The sequence below is a fragment of the Drosophila montana genome, unplaced genomic scaffold (assembly GCF_035044405.1).
Source record: "Drosophila montana isolate Dmon_TW-CO22-7 unplaced genomic scaffold, ASM3504440v1 contig_2178_1, whole genome shotgun sequence".
Classification (NCBI taxonomy): domain Eukaryota; kingdom Metazoa; phylum Arthropoda; class Insecta; order Diptera; family Drosophilidae; genus Drosophila; species Drosophila montana.
This window is the reverse complement of record NW_026997075.1, coordinates 4,025,730-4,042,689: the sequence shown is the minus strand read 5'-3', so window position 1 is coordinate 4,042,689 and position 16,960 is coordinate 4,025,730. Positions and strand designations below refer to the sequence as shown.

Genomic DNA, 16,960 nt, shown 5'->3' with positions numbered 1-16,960 from the left:
CGTATTAGAGATGCCAACTGCAATGCATCTCACATTATTTTCAACCCGTTTAATTTGTGCAAACATAAAATACATGATTATATATTGTACTTATGTCTATAAGAAGCACTCTATGTCTTATCCATAAAAAGCAAAAGACCAGCAAATCGCGATCTTATCAAAATGCGCGTAAACATAAACAAATGATGATATACATATAAAGAACTATGTATTTACATGCAAACGTGATATAGTAAATTGATGTATTGATGTAAACCTAAGAGATGTTTTATGCACATGGCATATCCATGTGACTGGAGATTATTCTGAACATCGAGCACTGGACATTTAGTCATATGGATATACACATATATGTATATGCATATTGTACATACTATCGTGATTGAAACCACCTTTGACATGTACACCTCGCAGTGTACATTCATATTCGTATTGGCACACAGTACAGTCGACAACCAATTAACGCACACTCCTCCCACGCCACACCACAATCAAAACGACAAACAATATTTAAAAGAGTTGGATACACGATAGCTATTTAATTTGCAAACAAATTAAATTCAAAAATGGATATGTGCATAAAATAAATATATATATTATGTATATAAATATGTATCTATATATATATATATATATATATATATATAACATGCATATATATATATATATATACATATGTTCAGGATTGCAAGTTTGAAATAAAGCGCATTTCTAGCTTATTTCATGGCATTTATTTTACTATGGACCTGGGTTAGCTTATCGTAATAGTGGGATAATTCACAGATAACAAACTGATATTTATAAAGTATAAAGAAATTGTATGTTTTATGGGTGCATACATTCAAAAACGGACAAAGAGCACAGTTGAGTGTCTGCAAAAACTCTCTACGTATCATCAAGAACTTTCTACACAAACTAAAGATTGTGGTTCCTTGAGAGGGACGCGACTTTAAAGCACATTCTGGGCAACTGGGGATGAGATGTACAGTCTAAGTACATCAGGATCAAAGGATCTTAGAGCAGGGACTATCCTTCCGGCAAGCACAAAGAGCTAACAAAAATCAAATTTTGGGTCGCCCGCAAGTTCTATGTTAATATATCATAAGGTTGGCAACAACAATGTGAAAAACAAGATTCACAATCTAAAGTTTAAGAGAGGGAATTGGTTCAAACCGTAAAACGAACGAATATATGTAGGGAGCATAGTGGAACTTATAAATGCCAAGTTTGGTCAAGATATCTTGAAAATCAAAAAAGTTGGCAGCTATATGATATAGTGGCCTGATCCGGCCAGCTCCGACACATGTAATGCCTGCAACAGAAAGACGGACCAATGTAAAGTATCAAAAATGAGAAAATAGTTCACCTGGGAGGATACAGATGGACAGACGGGCATTGCTATATCAACTCGACTGTAATATATATGCTTTATGGGGTCGGAGATGCTTCCTACTTAACGTTACCCATTTCATGACAAAAATGTAATACCCTCTACAAGGGTATAATGAAAGAGAGAGGAGAGGGAAAGAGATATGTAAGTTGGTGGAGCTAGAGATTCGTGAGTGGACACGGCTAGACCATTTTGGCTATTGATGCTGGGATATCTGATATGTTCTTTTTCTAGCCTGCTACAAACATTGCCTCAAGCCCAAAAGACCCTAGTGACTGGATGATGGGTATTTAATGTTTGGCACTGGAAGGATAACTACTTGGCACTTACCTCTGGGACACCTTCAAAGATCGGCTAAGTCTATCCATTCTAGCCAAGGAGCCCCGTTTATTCAGACTTATGAATTCTGCTGCATCTTGGCCAAAGATGAACAAAAGCGATCAGCATCTGTAAAGGGAGCTGATTAAAAGTAGCCCATGACTTGCTTTAAGAACTTACCACGTGTCTGGACATAATTTTGATATATAAAAGAAACTATAATTATTAAAGCACAAATATGTAATGTTCGTCATGGATATTGCATGAAATTTAATACAAGCTTAAAAAACGATTGACAATTTTTGTAGGAAGCTCAACATGTATGTATGTGGGTGTTTGTGTGTGCGAGTGTGTGAGTGTGTGGGTGGTTGGGTGTATGGTAGGTAATGTTACTGTGCAGCAGCATTTCATTCAAATGTGTGGCGAACAATTGGAGCAGAGATTACACTACTTCCACTTGTTCTTGCTGTAGTCCCACTTGGATGACAGGCCCTCTATGGGCTGTATTTGCAAGTGTATTATGCGACGCAGCTGAGCCTGACGGCGCTCCTCATCGAAGGTCTCGGGCAGCTCATCGTAGATCGTATTGACCGCAAAGGTGAGGAGAATGGAAAGTGCAATCGTCCATAGAATGATGCCGACACCTAACTTCCATTCGGGCGTAAAATGTTGAAATTCCGCATAGGTCTGACAGAAGCTATGGCGATATAATGCCTTCTTCTCCTGTAACGATAGCTTCTTCCAGTCGCTCAGCTCCTTTTCGCGCAGCGCACATATCTCCGGCGTCACCTCGCGATAGCGTATGGCCGGAAATGGAAAATCGGGGCAATCAATATAAATGGGATTGCCATTGACGCCATAGCCAACGACCTCGCGATCGCCGCTCATACAACGAGTACCATCATGATGGGTGAACCGGCGCATCACAGCCGGCAACATTGTCATCCGGCCAGCACTTGGACGGCAGGCAGCCGCTGCAGCTACAGCCGCTGCAGCTGCTCCAGGCACACGCAAACCAGCGCAACGCAGCGAGTTCATGATGGAAGCGCACTGCACAATGGAAGATCGCAGACATATGTCAGGTGTGAGGTGTGAGGTGTTTGGACTGCTTACCTGTAGGTTCACTTTCTGCTATCGAGCTAGCAAATCGAAATTTTGTTGGCAATTTGATGGAACAGTTTTCGAATTGATGCCCTGTGCTTTAACTTCAGGCAAATAAATCTTACTGACTGTGTGTGTGTTTTTTTTTCCTCATCTGGCAATTGACAGCTAGCTAGGGTTGTCGACTCTCAGACAGACGCACAGGGTCTTCAGCTCTATTTAATCAAAGTCGGCGAGGGGTGCCCAACACCCAACACCGAACAGCCAACGACAAAGTCGCCAAGTGTTGACAGCCAAAAATGGAAAACAAAAAGAAAAACCATATTCACACACGCACAACTTTACATTTCTCCAACGAGGTTGCCTTTTCAAGCCAAGTCAAGTGGCAGCAAGGCAATGAAATGAAATAAAATGAAAAGAATAGGCAGCTAATCCTTTTGACAGCAAGACCCAAGTGGTTGGAAAATGAAACTATAAAGAATGAGTCCGTGCGCTAGGCAGGACACACAAAAAAAAAATACAAACAAGTAAGAGGTTCTAGTCGGGAGCTCCCGACTAGGGGATACCCTGAGCCTGCTTCTTCCAACAGGCGATAGGTATAAAATGAAAGATACTTGATATATATGTATATACTATTCTAGAAGCTACATGTCAAGTTTGGTGACTCTAGCTCATATTATTTACAAAAATTGCTCAATAAACAGGATTTCGATATCGATTTTTATCGATTACTTGGAAACGGGGCAAGTTATCGAATATCGGAAACAAACTCGATCTGCGCGGGCACTAGGAGGACCTACAGCTAAAATGTCAAGTCTCTAGCTCTTATAGGTTCTGAGATCCCTGCGTTCATACATAGGGACAGACGAACGGACGGACAGACGGACATGGCTAGATCGACTCGGCTGTTGATGCTGATCAAGAATATATATACTTTATGGGGTCGGAGATGCTTCCTTCTGCCTGTTACATACATTTGCACAAATACATAGTACCCTTTTTACCCATTTTCAATGGGTTCAGGGTATAAAAAAATAAAAAAATAAAGACATGTGAGGGACAGTCGTCAGACACGTGAAGGCGCAATGCAGCCAGCCTTCGCCTTCACCCTCCCCAGATCCGAAACAGTTGTCAAAGTTCCCTCAATTCTGACGTAGGTCAATTTAATTTGAAGAGATTGTAAAGCTGAAATGGTTGTACATATCTGTCTGTCACACGCCCACGTGCCACACCCACCCTTTCCAACCTCGCACCAAAAAAAAAAAAAGAAAGGAGCTGGCCCCATACCAAAATTTAAGCATTCGTTTTGTCTTTTCTTGTGCTGTCCCTTTTATACCCTTGCCGGATATTTCCGTGCTCAATTCAGGCAAAACATCATTTTAAAATGTTTTCTTTTTATATATATGTATGTGTATCTAAAAGGAAGCCCGCGAGATTAGAGAAATACACCCTAGAAAATGTGAAATTAAGAAATATTTTTCTATAAAATAAGCTAAAAATATTTCGCTTAATATGAAAAGTGTTGCATGAATCAGTAGACGACAAGTTTGTTTTGTTTTTGATATGGAAAGTTCTATTGTTCATTCTCGACTTCTAGATCTTGTAGTCTCAGCAATTGAGGCATTTAGAGAGGCGGTCAGGCACATGATTCCATTATACCACCTATATACCCACTTTTCAACAGAAGCGTCGAAAATGAAATCAGTGAAAAATTGTTTAAGGACGAAACTTAAACCTCAACTTTCACCCACACAACTTAAGACCCCGCATTTCCAATATCGGTTAAACGCATGTTAAATTGTTGCTTGCATAAATTCTCGAAACTGAGCTAAAATCCGATCGGACAGTAATAAAAAAAATTACATGCAACAGTTTTAGGCAATTTGGAGTTGGAATTCTCAATCAAAAAAATCGCTAAACGAAAGCCATGGGAAAAAAGTTCAGACTTTGAACTCGGAATAAGTGAAAAATGGAAACTTCGCCCATAGGACCTTTGAGCCCCATTTTCCACACTGAAATGGTGGAGTTTGCGAAAAGTGTGAAACACGACTCAAATAACTTTTCTTAAAGAAGCCAATCGAAGAGCAAATTCATCTGTTTTCCGTAAGATAACTAAGTAAGTCAAAATTTAATTTCCCAGCTCTTGCGCTCTTAAGCATTTTTTTTATATATTTTGAAATGTTTTCGTTTTAATTTATTTTCTTTAGAAGATTATTCTAAGTTCTTTAATATGAAGAGATTTTTATTATTGTGCTCTTCATGTGATTTAAATATAATTAAGAATCAGGCAAAGCTGCTCTAGTCGGGAGTGCCCGACTAGGGGATACCTTAAACCATCTTCTACCAACAGCAAATGCATTTCGTGTAATGTGCTCGGTTGATTATGCATTAATAAAATGTTAAAAAAGTTACTTCCCTGCACAAGACTCGAACTCGCAACTCCAGTTTACCTTGCCAACGCCGCTAAGAATTCCGCTTCGATAGCAAAAAACAGGATTTCGAAACCGAATTTTATCGATTGCTTGAAAACGGGGCAGGTTATCGATTATCGAACATTCGGAGATTCGGAGATGCTTCCTTCTGCCTGTTACATAAATTTTCACAAATTATCCCTCCCTATGGTATACAAATTGTGCCCTTTGTGCCCTTTTAATTATAATAATTATACACTTTGATTATTTTCAGTGTAAAAGTTTCGCAGTAAACAAGTGAAAATTAGCTAGAAAATTGCCCGCAAATAAAACGAGTGAATGAGTGAGTTGAGGGAATGTAAAAGTTCAACGGGTATTTGCGATTGTTGTGTTGTTGTTGTTGCCGTTGTTGCTGTTGTCAGCTTGTCTGTGTCCTGTTTCACGTCCTGTTTGGTTTTGTAAGCATTTAATTAATACTGAAAGCAACAGATAAAGGGCTTAAATGGCCAGTTCAGCGCATTTTACAACAAGCCAGTGGTCAGATCGCATGGAGTGCAATGCACAGCAGGCCAATCATATTTTGCTGCGTGTCCAGCAGAGGGGCGCGTCGCAGGCGGAGGGCGGAATCAGAGCCGCAGCCGAGGCCTGCCTGTCATCACTTCAGAGTCTAATGGGAGTCAACGCTCACAGAGTCGAGCACAGTTTAGTGCAGTTAGTTGACAGTGGACTGACTGACTGACTGACTGACTGACTGGCGGACTGAATGACTGACTGCCATTGAGCCGTGCCCAGTTGGAAGCCGTAGCTGTCACATGCAATGCGCCATCATTCACCAGGCGGGCTCCATGGGGGGTGCGTCTATGCCAACCCCAAATCATTTACTCCTCTTGTGCATTTTGGACGTGTGCAGTTGGTGGCTTTTAAGTGCTCTGCATGGGACAATACTAATGGGTGTATTGGTTCGATCGAGACGCTTTGTTGCAGACAGGAATATTAATGCACTATATACTCTAAAGGCAGTTGTGAATATTAATGTACTATATACTTTGAAGGCAGTTAACGCTTACTTATACCTATTCTTATTTGAATATACTGTAAACTTCGAGTACATTTTCTTTGTATTGACAAATTTGTTTTAATTAATTCTAGCTTGGAACTGTTATGCATTTATTTTTTAACCATTTAACTTAAACTTTTATATTATATGTTATGTATTTATATTATAAAAACTTATTTTTTTCTTCTCTGAGTTATACTTTTTAAAAAATGGCCTGTTTTTATCATTTTATTTATTATTAATTTTATAATTTTTAAAAATAATTTAAAAATGTCTCATTTCGTAGAGCATCTATTTTCCATACAAGAAATATGCAAATTCTAATAATTATTAAGTACATTTAATTTAAATGAATTTTTACTCTAATGCCTAATGACAGACTAATACTGTATTTATTTTGAAGAAATAAACAAATATCTATATCTATTTTACTTTCACAACGATTTTACTTTCTAGAAGTCCATAACAGCATTCCAAGTAGTTCAGCTCCAATATCTGAGCATATTATGCCACATAATGCACATTTTTGTGTGATTGAGGATCAGGCAGCATTATACCCGCGGCTTACTGCGATTGCGACTACAGTCAGCAGCGCTTACATTAAATCTATGTGTAAGAAAAAAGCATTGCTTCCAAGTACCATAAAGTGACAAATCCATCAACGGCTCGAAAATGAAATGATGCGAAGCGTGAGCAATTTGTCTCGCATGAGGGCCAAACGGAATGCCAACGAGGGCTGCCTTTTTTACTGTGCGCTCAGTCACGAAAAAAGAACCCCAACATATCATTGACACTAGCTATATTTCTCCACAAAGATCCATATTTTTGTACACCCTTTTCGCATGCGGTTGAACCCAGACTCCAAGCCCAATAAATACTTATATTCTCGTTTTGTGGGCTTGCTCTCAAACTATGTTTCGGCTTATAGCTTGGCACGCCACATTTCTTACAATTTGTAATATCTGTAATCAATTAGATTAGGAAAAATGTATTTGAGCATGCTAATTCTTCCATTGGAAATGTCAAATCGCATCTGATAACATTCAGTGTGTGCCACGGTCCAGCATATCAAAGGCGACCCTCGCATACGCCAAGCTGTGTCAATTGAATTGCCAGTGCCATCGACGACGCCTCTGGGGAGGTACTTGCTCGTCTGCGGTCTTTTGCCACATTGGGTCTGCGGTTTGCCAACGTCGAACCGTTTTCCACATTACCGTGCAGTATGTGGACGCGCTTTTCCGTAAAAGCTTGCGCCGCATAAAACTGAGCCTGTGTCCCAAAACCTGAACTCCACATCGAACATCGGCCAGAGGTTTAAAATTTCTGCAGGCACACGCACGAATTAGCAGTAAAAAAATTAATAATTAACAAGATAATAATATTTTAAAATAATTTTAAGTAGTAAATACGTCTTGCCATATTTTCAGAAGCACTTGCAGTCATAGAAGCAAATTGTATTTCTTACTTTGCAAATTTTGAAAATATATGTCATCTGATATGCTGTCATCAGTAAGCTGGTTCGAACCATGAACCGAACCAATGACAACTAAAATACCAGTATTTAATACTGAATACTAAAAAAATACTATCTACAAACACCAATTTTTCAAATGCGCATTTTAGGCATTGTAAATTGCCAAAGGTCTGCAAGGGTATTGAGTCTTCGTTACGCAAAAGATAACTATTTTTATAAGCGAAGTGGACTGTAGAAATAAATTGAAACCTTAAAATTTCCAATTGAACCAATTATATTCCCGACTTCCCGACAGCCAATACTTTAACGGGCTTATCAGTATTTACTGCTCGGTGATTTATATGCGCACAGTTGAATATATATATGAAGATATATTGAAGGTGCATTCAGGTAACTATAAAATATAAAAGATTTAATTATGCTCGCCATTAATTATTTCAATTGGCATTACGCTGACATTGGCCCGAAAGCGCAGTTCTTGAAGCTACGTCTATAGCTATTATTCTCTCAAATATACATAGCTCCCTTCTTTCTTGACTCTCAAGTAAAACAAAGCTGTCTCATATTACAATCTAACATCAAGATGTTATTTGGGTTTCGGCACTTTCATTGTCCGTGAGGGATTTCCCAACATTGAACTCTGACCGAACTTTAGAGAGTAAAGAAAAGAAAAGCTCTGAAAAGCGTAATGCTTGTTGATTACGAATATGGGACTATAAAATGTTAATCGTACGGTTAAATAACTAATTACAATATGTTTTATCAAAAGTTTACGCCAAAGTGCTCGAACAATTTAAATAATTGTTAAAAGTTGAATTTATAAATTGTTCATGCATATATAAATATTTGGTTGCGCGCAATTTATTTATGCGTTTCGAGGTTGGCTTTTATTGTGCAATATTTTGTAAATTTAAATTGAGCGTAAACTTCGTTGGCTAACGGCGCATTATTTGCCAATTCACACATATACCTGCACACACACACACACACACACACACACACACACACACACACACATACAGACGCACACACGCATATACACACATAAATTTTTCATAGTTATTTTCCACACCCTGTCAGCGCACAGTCCAGAGTGCAGTTGTGCAGATTTGAGCTATGTTCGGCCATAAGCCGTTTATGCCCTTGATTTATTACGGGGCAACAAATCAACAAGCCAAATGATCCACCAGCCAACAGGATGCCCACAACTCCAACGGCTGCCAGCGGACCTTATATATGGCAATATACGCACATCTATATACATATATATAAATATATATATACATGCATATATACTTAGTTAAAAAAAAGTACACAAATACATAAACAACAACAAAAAGTGTTCTAGTCGGAAGAACCTAGCTAAGAGATACCCCTAACCCAGCATCGAGCTGCCAGCATAAAAGGAAACTACACACACACATATACACACATTCACACACAATATAACTTGGGTGTTTATTGTTCGATCTTTATAAAACTTTCAGGGCATAAATATGGCATCCAAATGTGTGTAAATACCGAAGCCCAAGGTTAAACCTCGAATAAGGAGGTTATTTTTTAGAACTTTGGAAGGAATGTTGGAAGTTATCTAAAAAGTGAAATATTCTCGATGTTTTTATACTTTGTTTGATTTCTCAAGCCTTATAAGCTCCAAGAAAATATACAAAGTTTATAAAATGTTTTAAAATATCGATAACTTACCTAGTTTTCATGCATATCCCCAAAAAAATGGGCTATCGATTCTTACCGATTGCTTGGGATTGGAGCAAGTTATCGATGATTTAAAATATTTTTGTTCTAAGCATAAGGAAGCCTACTTTTTAGTCCTTGAGCTAGATGCTTTCTTACCGACGGACATACAGACCGACAAAGAGGCAGACATGAATATATATACCTTAAGGGCAAATTTCCCTTTGCTTGTTACATACATTTAAACAAAACCATCATACCTTTTTACCGGTTTTCAATGGATACAGGGTATAACAGCGTGTTGAATGCGCATTTTTATGCTATATCGATGGTGGGAGTGGGAGCGGATTGAGTGTGTGTATGGTGCACAATTGGTATTGCATTAAAATTGGCTGCCCCTAAGAGTTCTAGATATAAACATTGATCCAGGCCAAAATATTTCCGGGTATAGTCTTTAAGTGGCTGAATTTGGATGCAAAGGTTGCCGGGGGCAAACCTCACACCCTATCGACAGGAAAGGCAAAAAAAGAACGCATATGCATAGTGAGTAGTGGGGCTGCCTGTTGAAGGGCTGGGTGTTGTCTGTACCACAGCCCCCCCATCCACAAGCAGTCGGAGCTGCGAAAAGTGATGACGACATGGCCCAAATGGAAGTTTCGTGTATGTATTATAACTTCTTTAACTTGCGCTGCTCGTTTTTATACACACTTCTCTCCTGCTTTTGGATTTAACTTGGTATTTATTTCAATACCCTTTCAGTGGGCATTTTCAATTCGTCATAATATACGCCACACATCGAAGGAGACATACGCAAATATACATACATGTCCATGTTGAACCTCCTCATACATTTGTCTTCCTGACTTCTTCCTGCCTGTATTTCGGTCGATTGAAAAAAATCGGTCATCTATGCCACATGTCTACAGGGTATTTAATTTAGAGCGTTTCGTTGTTTGTTTTATTTTCTTCGTTGTCTTTGCTTGCTGCAGTCTGAAAACATAATCCTATATTTAAATGCTTTTAGTACATTCATTAGTATTTAGTCTTATTAACTGAACTATCGCAGTTTGTAGGCTACCAACTCAACTACCTCTGCTTGAGATGCCAGCAAAAGTGTCTTCTCCCTCTCCAGACCTTCAGCATAACTTAGTGCAAGGCATGTCTCTCTCGCGGTCAATAGGGTTATTTGTTGTACAATGTATTATTAATATGATACTTGACGTGTACGACGACATATCACCGAGTTGTCTTTGATGAAGACACCAACGCTGACATGTCACTGAGGGCGTCATCTAAGATCATTGCATGGCACCGAAGGCATCATCGGCGGGCATCGAGCCAGATTTTCATCGAGGTACTTGTAGCACTCACACAAAGACAATCACACACACATTGAAGTCCCAGACAGACAAAAAGTGTTAAAATTTTTATTTGCGTACGCATAAAAGGCAAATAAACACCTGTCGGTGGATAGGGCGGGAAGAAGAAGAAGAAGTCTGTGCTTTTGTCTGTTGGATCCTCTCTGTTGTAAAACGCTGACGTGGACTCAGTTGTTCCTGCTACCTTCATGGCTTGGTGCCTTCTGCTGTCATTGCCCATGGAACTCATTACAGATGTACGTTTATTTGTTATTGTTTTTATAACTTTGCTTAGGGTATTCAAATTTTCCTACAACGCTTGCATCATAGCATGGAAATGTTTTTTTCTGACCTATTTATGTCTAGATATACCTGTAAATAAGTAATTACCAAAAAAATCCCCATACATTATTATATTATTTCCATCTTTAGGTAGGAGGGAGGCAGGCTGTTGTGTATACACGTCACTGAAAAAAAAGCAAAGCAAGTAAAGAGCTGGAAGGAGTAAGAAAAAGAAATAAAAGAAGAGAGAGAGAGAGTGAGAGGCCAATCGAGAGAATGGAAGAGTAAAAAAGAGTGAGAGAGAGAGTTGAAGACTGTGATAAAGAGAGCCAATTAGAGCGAAGGTATGGCCAGAGAAAAGGTTTATTAGATTCCTAAAACACTAGAATTTATGAGAATCGTATAGGAGGGCAATATTTAAATACAAGTTGACTTTGTTTGGTATAAACACACGTAAACATAGATGTATGCATACATAAATACATACGTACATGCATACATGCATACATTCATACATATATACATGCATACATACATACGTTCATGCATACATGCATACATTCATACATATATACATGCATGCGTACATACATGCATACAAACAAATACACATTAACTTTATTAGATTGAAACCAGAACACTTACTAAAAAAACATGAAAACATGTAAGCCTTACTTGAAGTTATGAGAATCTAGTAGTAGGGCTTCGTTAAAAAAGCGTTATTTTTGATTTGAAGGGTAGCGGCAAATAAACTTGACCTAAGTGTAGTAAAATAGAATATGCATACATGCACACATACATACAGACATACACACAAAAATATATATACATATGCATATACATGCATACAAAAATACATAAATACAAACATGCATACATGCATATCTCTATCTCTTTATATAAAACTGTTTGTCCTGACTGACTGACTGACTGATTGGTGATCAACGCACAGCCCAAACCGTAAAAGCAAGGAAGATGAAATTTTCACTGTAGTTACCTTATGTGATGTAGGTGCACGGTAAGACGGGGTTTCGGGAAATTCCACCCGCAAGTGTGGAAAAATCGCGAAAAACGTTTGTATGTAACTTTTTTGTTTACCATCCGATCGGCCTCAAACTCATCTTCAAATATCATTGTTCAAATTCATTTGAGAGGTGTTTCGCACTTTTTGGAAAATCCATCCCTCCTTGTTGGAAGTGGGAGTCAAAGATTTGGTGGGTGACATTTCGCCCTCATATTCATTCTCAAGGATCTACATAGAAAATCATTTGAGGCGGGTTTCACATTTTTTTCCGATTTGCTTCAAATTTATTTTCTGCATAAGAACTTTATGAAAACGTGTTTCAGCGGTTTGAGAAATTCCACCCGCAACAGTGGTAAATTGGCGGAAATCGTTTTTATGAAAGTTGTTTGTCGGCCATCGGATCAGTTTGAAAATCATTTTCAAAGCTTTTCGAGAACATTTACTTTACACGTGTCACGGACAAGGCCGGGATATACCCGTAGAGGGGAATAGCTAAAAGCACGTTATTTTCAAATTGAATTTTGTCTGCATTTGATATAACATATAACATACATCTATACATATACATATATAGTAAGTTAATATGCATATATGTACACTTATTTATAAGTCGATGGTATAAGAATTACAAAGTTATTCTCAACAGTAATTCGCCCATTTTCCACCCGTGCAATTTCCTAAAAAAAGTAAAAAGTCAGGCAACCCAGCCCCTTGTTGTGTGGCTAACCATTCAGTCAATTAGGAAGCCAGCAAAGGGAGTTTTTTGTTCAACTCGAATTAGCTTAGCTAGCTCAACAAATTGTTTTATTAGACTTGAAGAGCATGCAAACTTCGTCGGAGCTAAGCGATGTGTGGCTTCTCGTTTTTTGCACCATATTTTCATAGCGATAGCAGGAGGAACTCGACAACAAAAACAAGCAGCGAGCAGCTAGTGCATAAATGGCTTTGGCTCCTGGGCGCATGTTGGTGAACCGGCTGGATGGCTGCAATAAAGTTAACTTGATTAATTAGCGTTAAAATAGCACGCAACGGATTGAAGATTTAATGAATAAGCGTGCCATAAAAGCAGCTCGTCCTTTCTACTCATTTCAGTTCAGGTTTCCATTTGGTTTAGTGCAAAAATATATATAAAACTTTCCAGTTTTTATGTGCAGCTTTTTGAATGCCGTTCGCCCGTCGGCATTTAATTGAAATGCCATTGCGTATACGCAGCGATGCCAGGCCAGTGAAAACTCGCTTTAAGTGGAAAAAGTGCATAAGCCGGCATTAAAAATAAAAACGGCACTAGCAAGCTACTAACTTAATTGAAATTAACATTAAAGTAATCCCAGCTCCTGTCCAACTGGCAGCAAAATTAAATTCCTTGCTGCCGAAGAGCCGACAGCAGGGCAAATGCCATCTCAGCCAGTTAAGCTTAAAACTAGCCATGGATCCGTTTTTTTTAAGGCTGCCAGTGGAATCAGTCTGATCCGATCACTTTATCATATCATGCCATTAAAGTAAGCCAAGAAATACTTTTTTATCTAAACTTATTATGTTCTCATATTATTAACATCGTGTTACTATATCCTATAAATTAAAAATGGAATGTTTTATTCAAATTAAGAAACTAAAAGACAAGCCAGGGCTTAAATCAGCTAGGTTTGTGGCTGCGAAAAGCCAGGCTCACGAAACGAACTCCAAGGCAGCGAACCTCAAATCGAACCAGCGACCACTTTCTTGGCTGGCAGCCCATTTGACTATGCCTAAGCTTCACTTGAGTTAGCTTCTGGTAGTTGAGGGTATTTTCAAGTCGACCACAATGCGACTTGAACAATTTAAATTATGCTGCCATTTCAGAGTATCTGTTTGCAAAAGTGCGGCTAGCTTTTTCATTGTCAGTCCTTCAAATTTCAGCTTGAATATGCAGCAGATCCCGGCTACGATGTCAGTGCCAGGATTTTACTTAATGCCTTATTCGCCATCCAGAACATCTCAATAAGCCAAGTAAGTTGTGTCATTTGTTTTGGGCCATGTTTTTCTTTTTGTTTTTGTTTTGTTTTCTGTGACTAATTTGATTAAAAAGCACTTGGTGGGATGCTAAGCAGTACATTTCATTAGGCGCTATTCTATCAAATTCACGCCCAAACAATGACTGACTCTGCGGCCCAAGGCATCATTTTCATTTTCATTTTCATCCTCATCAACGTTTTCCTTGTTCTTGTCCTTGTTGCTGCTGTTGCTGTTGCTGTGCCTGACAGTTGTCAAATCAAGTCCCCAAAACCAAATACCTACCATTAATTTTGGCCACAGTCACCGCCAACAACAACAACAATAATCGCCCGGACTTGCCTTGGCCAGCGGAGCAATTATATTTAATTATCAGCGCGCTATGCAAATTTTTTGTGGCCTTAAATAAGAAAAATAATGCGCCGTGAAAAATTTGAGGCCAAAAGACAGTTGGAGGCTGCTAAAGCGGCTCTCAGCATGGCCAACAAACGTAAACGAGATGTATGAAAATTAAAAAAATTGCAAGTTACAAGAAGAACGTTTAGCTTTGGCACGCCGAAGATTAAATACCCTTGCTCTTTTGTTTAAGCGCTTTAGTTCCAGCCGATTATAGTAGACTAAAGCAGATTAATGAAGCTCGTGGTTGTTGAGTATGGCGAATATATCTTAAACAGCAGCAACGTTTTCCACATATATATATATTTTCTCCTATTCTTCCTTGCCTTACATTTTTCGAATATGTCAGATAAAGATACTTTAGGAAAGTGCAGAATAAATAAGTTTTTATGCAAAGGTTAATGTTTGTCCGAAACACCTAAACAATGAAGTTCTCCGAAATTGATTAAATTTTTCACATATGTAAAGATTAAGTAAAATTCGTATGTACCAAGTTTGTCAAAATATTTTAGGAAATAGAAAAATAAAATAAAATGTTTATGTAAAAGCTAATATTTGACCAATCCTTCTTAAAGAGCTATAGGATAAAGTATTCCGAAATGGATAACAGTTTTCACTTACGTAAGGATTATGGTGAAATTCGTGATCACCAAATTCGGTAAAGATATTTTAAATATTATGAAAATAGAATCCTTTTTTATGCACTTACCTCATTTGTCGCCCAATCCTTCCCTTAGAGCTATATGATATAGTAGGTTGATCTAAGCGACGCCGACATATTTACCGCCTGGAATAAAAACACAGATATGTGTAAAGTTTCACGAGTTAGTTTGTTTGACATATCGAGTGGGCTGTTCATGCTGATCAAGAAAACATATACTAAATGGCGTCAAAGATGTCTCCCTTTAAGCGTTGTACATTACATGACAATATTATAATAGCCCCCGCAAGGGTATAATGAGAGTTGCGCACGGAAATTAAAATCGGCTTAAATAGATATATAATAATATGAATAATAATAACATATAGTATGGGCTCAAGGGGACCCTGGACTGTATTTCGCATGCCAATCAGCGACAGAGTCGACTCTGTGTGTAAAAGTTTTTTTGACTGTGTACAGGGCATCTGGCAATCAGGCCCAACCGACTAGCGCTGGCTTAATTGTTTTGATTTGAGAATCTTTCGTTTTACCTCTTAATTACTGTAAGAGCTTATGGTTTGTATTTGCACAAAGCTTTAACAAGAATACAAATATTTATTTATTTTTTTTTTTTCATATTCCAACGATTTGTGCGTGAGAGTGGAACTAACTGACTTTATGTAGGGATATCCGCTGGGTTGAGCCGCTCACTGGACCCCATTGCTGTTTCGTTGTCAAGTGGAATGTGCTGACCATTGGCCGCGCTGGACAACGGAGCAGCAACTGTCTGGTCGCAATTACAAGAACTTTATCAAAAGCAAATTAAAATGGGTGACATCGGCGGCGGCAGCGGTGGCGGCGGCGGCAGCAGCAGCAGCTGCCCTCCTTGGGCGGCAAACAAACAACCTAATTAACTTGTCAAAAATTCGGTCGCGTACCGGAAAAAATGGCAAAGGCAAACAAAAGGCAAAGGGAAGTGGAAAGGCGACAGGCAACGCGGCAGGCGGCGCGGCGCGGCGCCTTTTACTTTTGCAACGTGCCCCGACTTAAGTTCTATTAAAATTTCAATTACAAATTTTTTCCATTTGCCCAGTGCCTTGGTTGTTGTTATTGCTCTGTTTCGGCCTAATACTTATGTGCTTTAATTGTTGTTTTTATAATTATTATAATTATGATTGTTAGACAGCACACCCACGGGCTGTTTGCTAATGGAGGTCCTCAGGGGGCGCCACGCTAAAAAGTTGATTGTCTGCTTCACGTACTGTTGCTTTGTTCTTCCGGAATACTTTAAGCATGCATCCAGTATGAAAATGTTTGGAATTGTACCCGCCAGCACGGTGAATCAAGCCGAACAGCCACTATACTCTATCGAGCAAGTTTTGTGAATAAGTCAAAAATAAATAAATTTCGGGCAGTCCTAGATGATTTGTCTTATTGAGTTACGCTTTCAGGCAGCGACAAAATAAATTTAATAGGAGGTATACACGAGTATAGTCCAAGATTCATTAAGGACAAACGGATCAGCGAGCGGACAAACGGAGGGGCAGAGCTAGACGAAAATTTCACAAGCCCAACATAATATTTACATTTCGTTTTATGAAGAAAAGTCAATTTTACATACAGCTATAAAATATTTGTCGATTTAACAAACTGTTTTAATTCGAGTTTTCGTATAGGAAATATATATTTTTGTTAAGTTTCGCTTGAGGCGTTCTAATCAAGATGAATAATAATTTATAATAACTAATATGCTTTAAGCTAATTTTTAATTTAGACAATGTGTTGAAAGAGCCTTCAATTTGCCATGCAGGCTAAACATGACCCACTC

The 16,960-nt window shown here is 38.5% G+C and overlaps 1 protein-coding gene across 1 annotated transcript; it reads right to left on the bottom strand.

Moving 5' to 3' along the window:
• Positions 1-1,949: 1,949 nt before the first annotated feature.
• On the bottom strand, positions 1,950-2,982 carry LOC135427393 (cytochrome c oxidase subunit 4 isoform 1, mitochondrial). Its single transcript, XM_064680884.1, has 2 exons — positions 2,822-2,982; positions 1,950-2,758 (listed from the first exon to the last, which is right to left on the bottom strand). The coding sequence occupies exon 2, from the start codon at positions 2,744-2,746 to the stop codon at positions 2,156-2,158; it is 591 nt and encodes a 196-aa protein (XP_064536954.1). The 5' UTR covers positions 2,747-2,758; positions 2,822-2,982; the 3' UTR covers positions 1,950-2,155.
• Between the last annotated feature and the right edge of the window lie 13,978 nt (positions 2,983-16,960).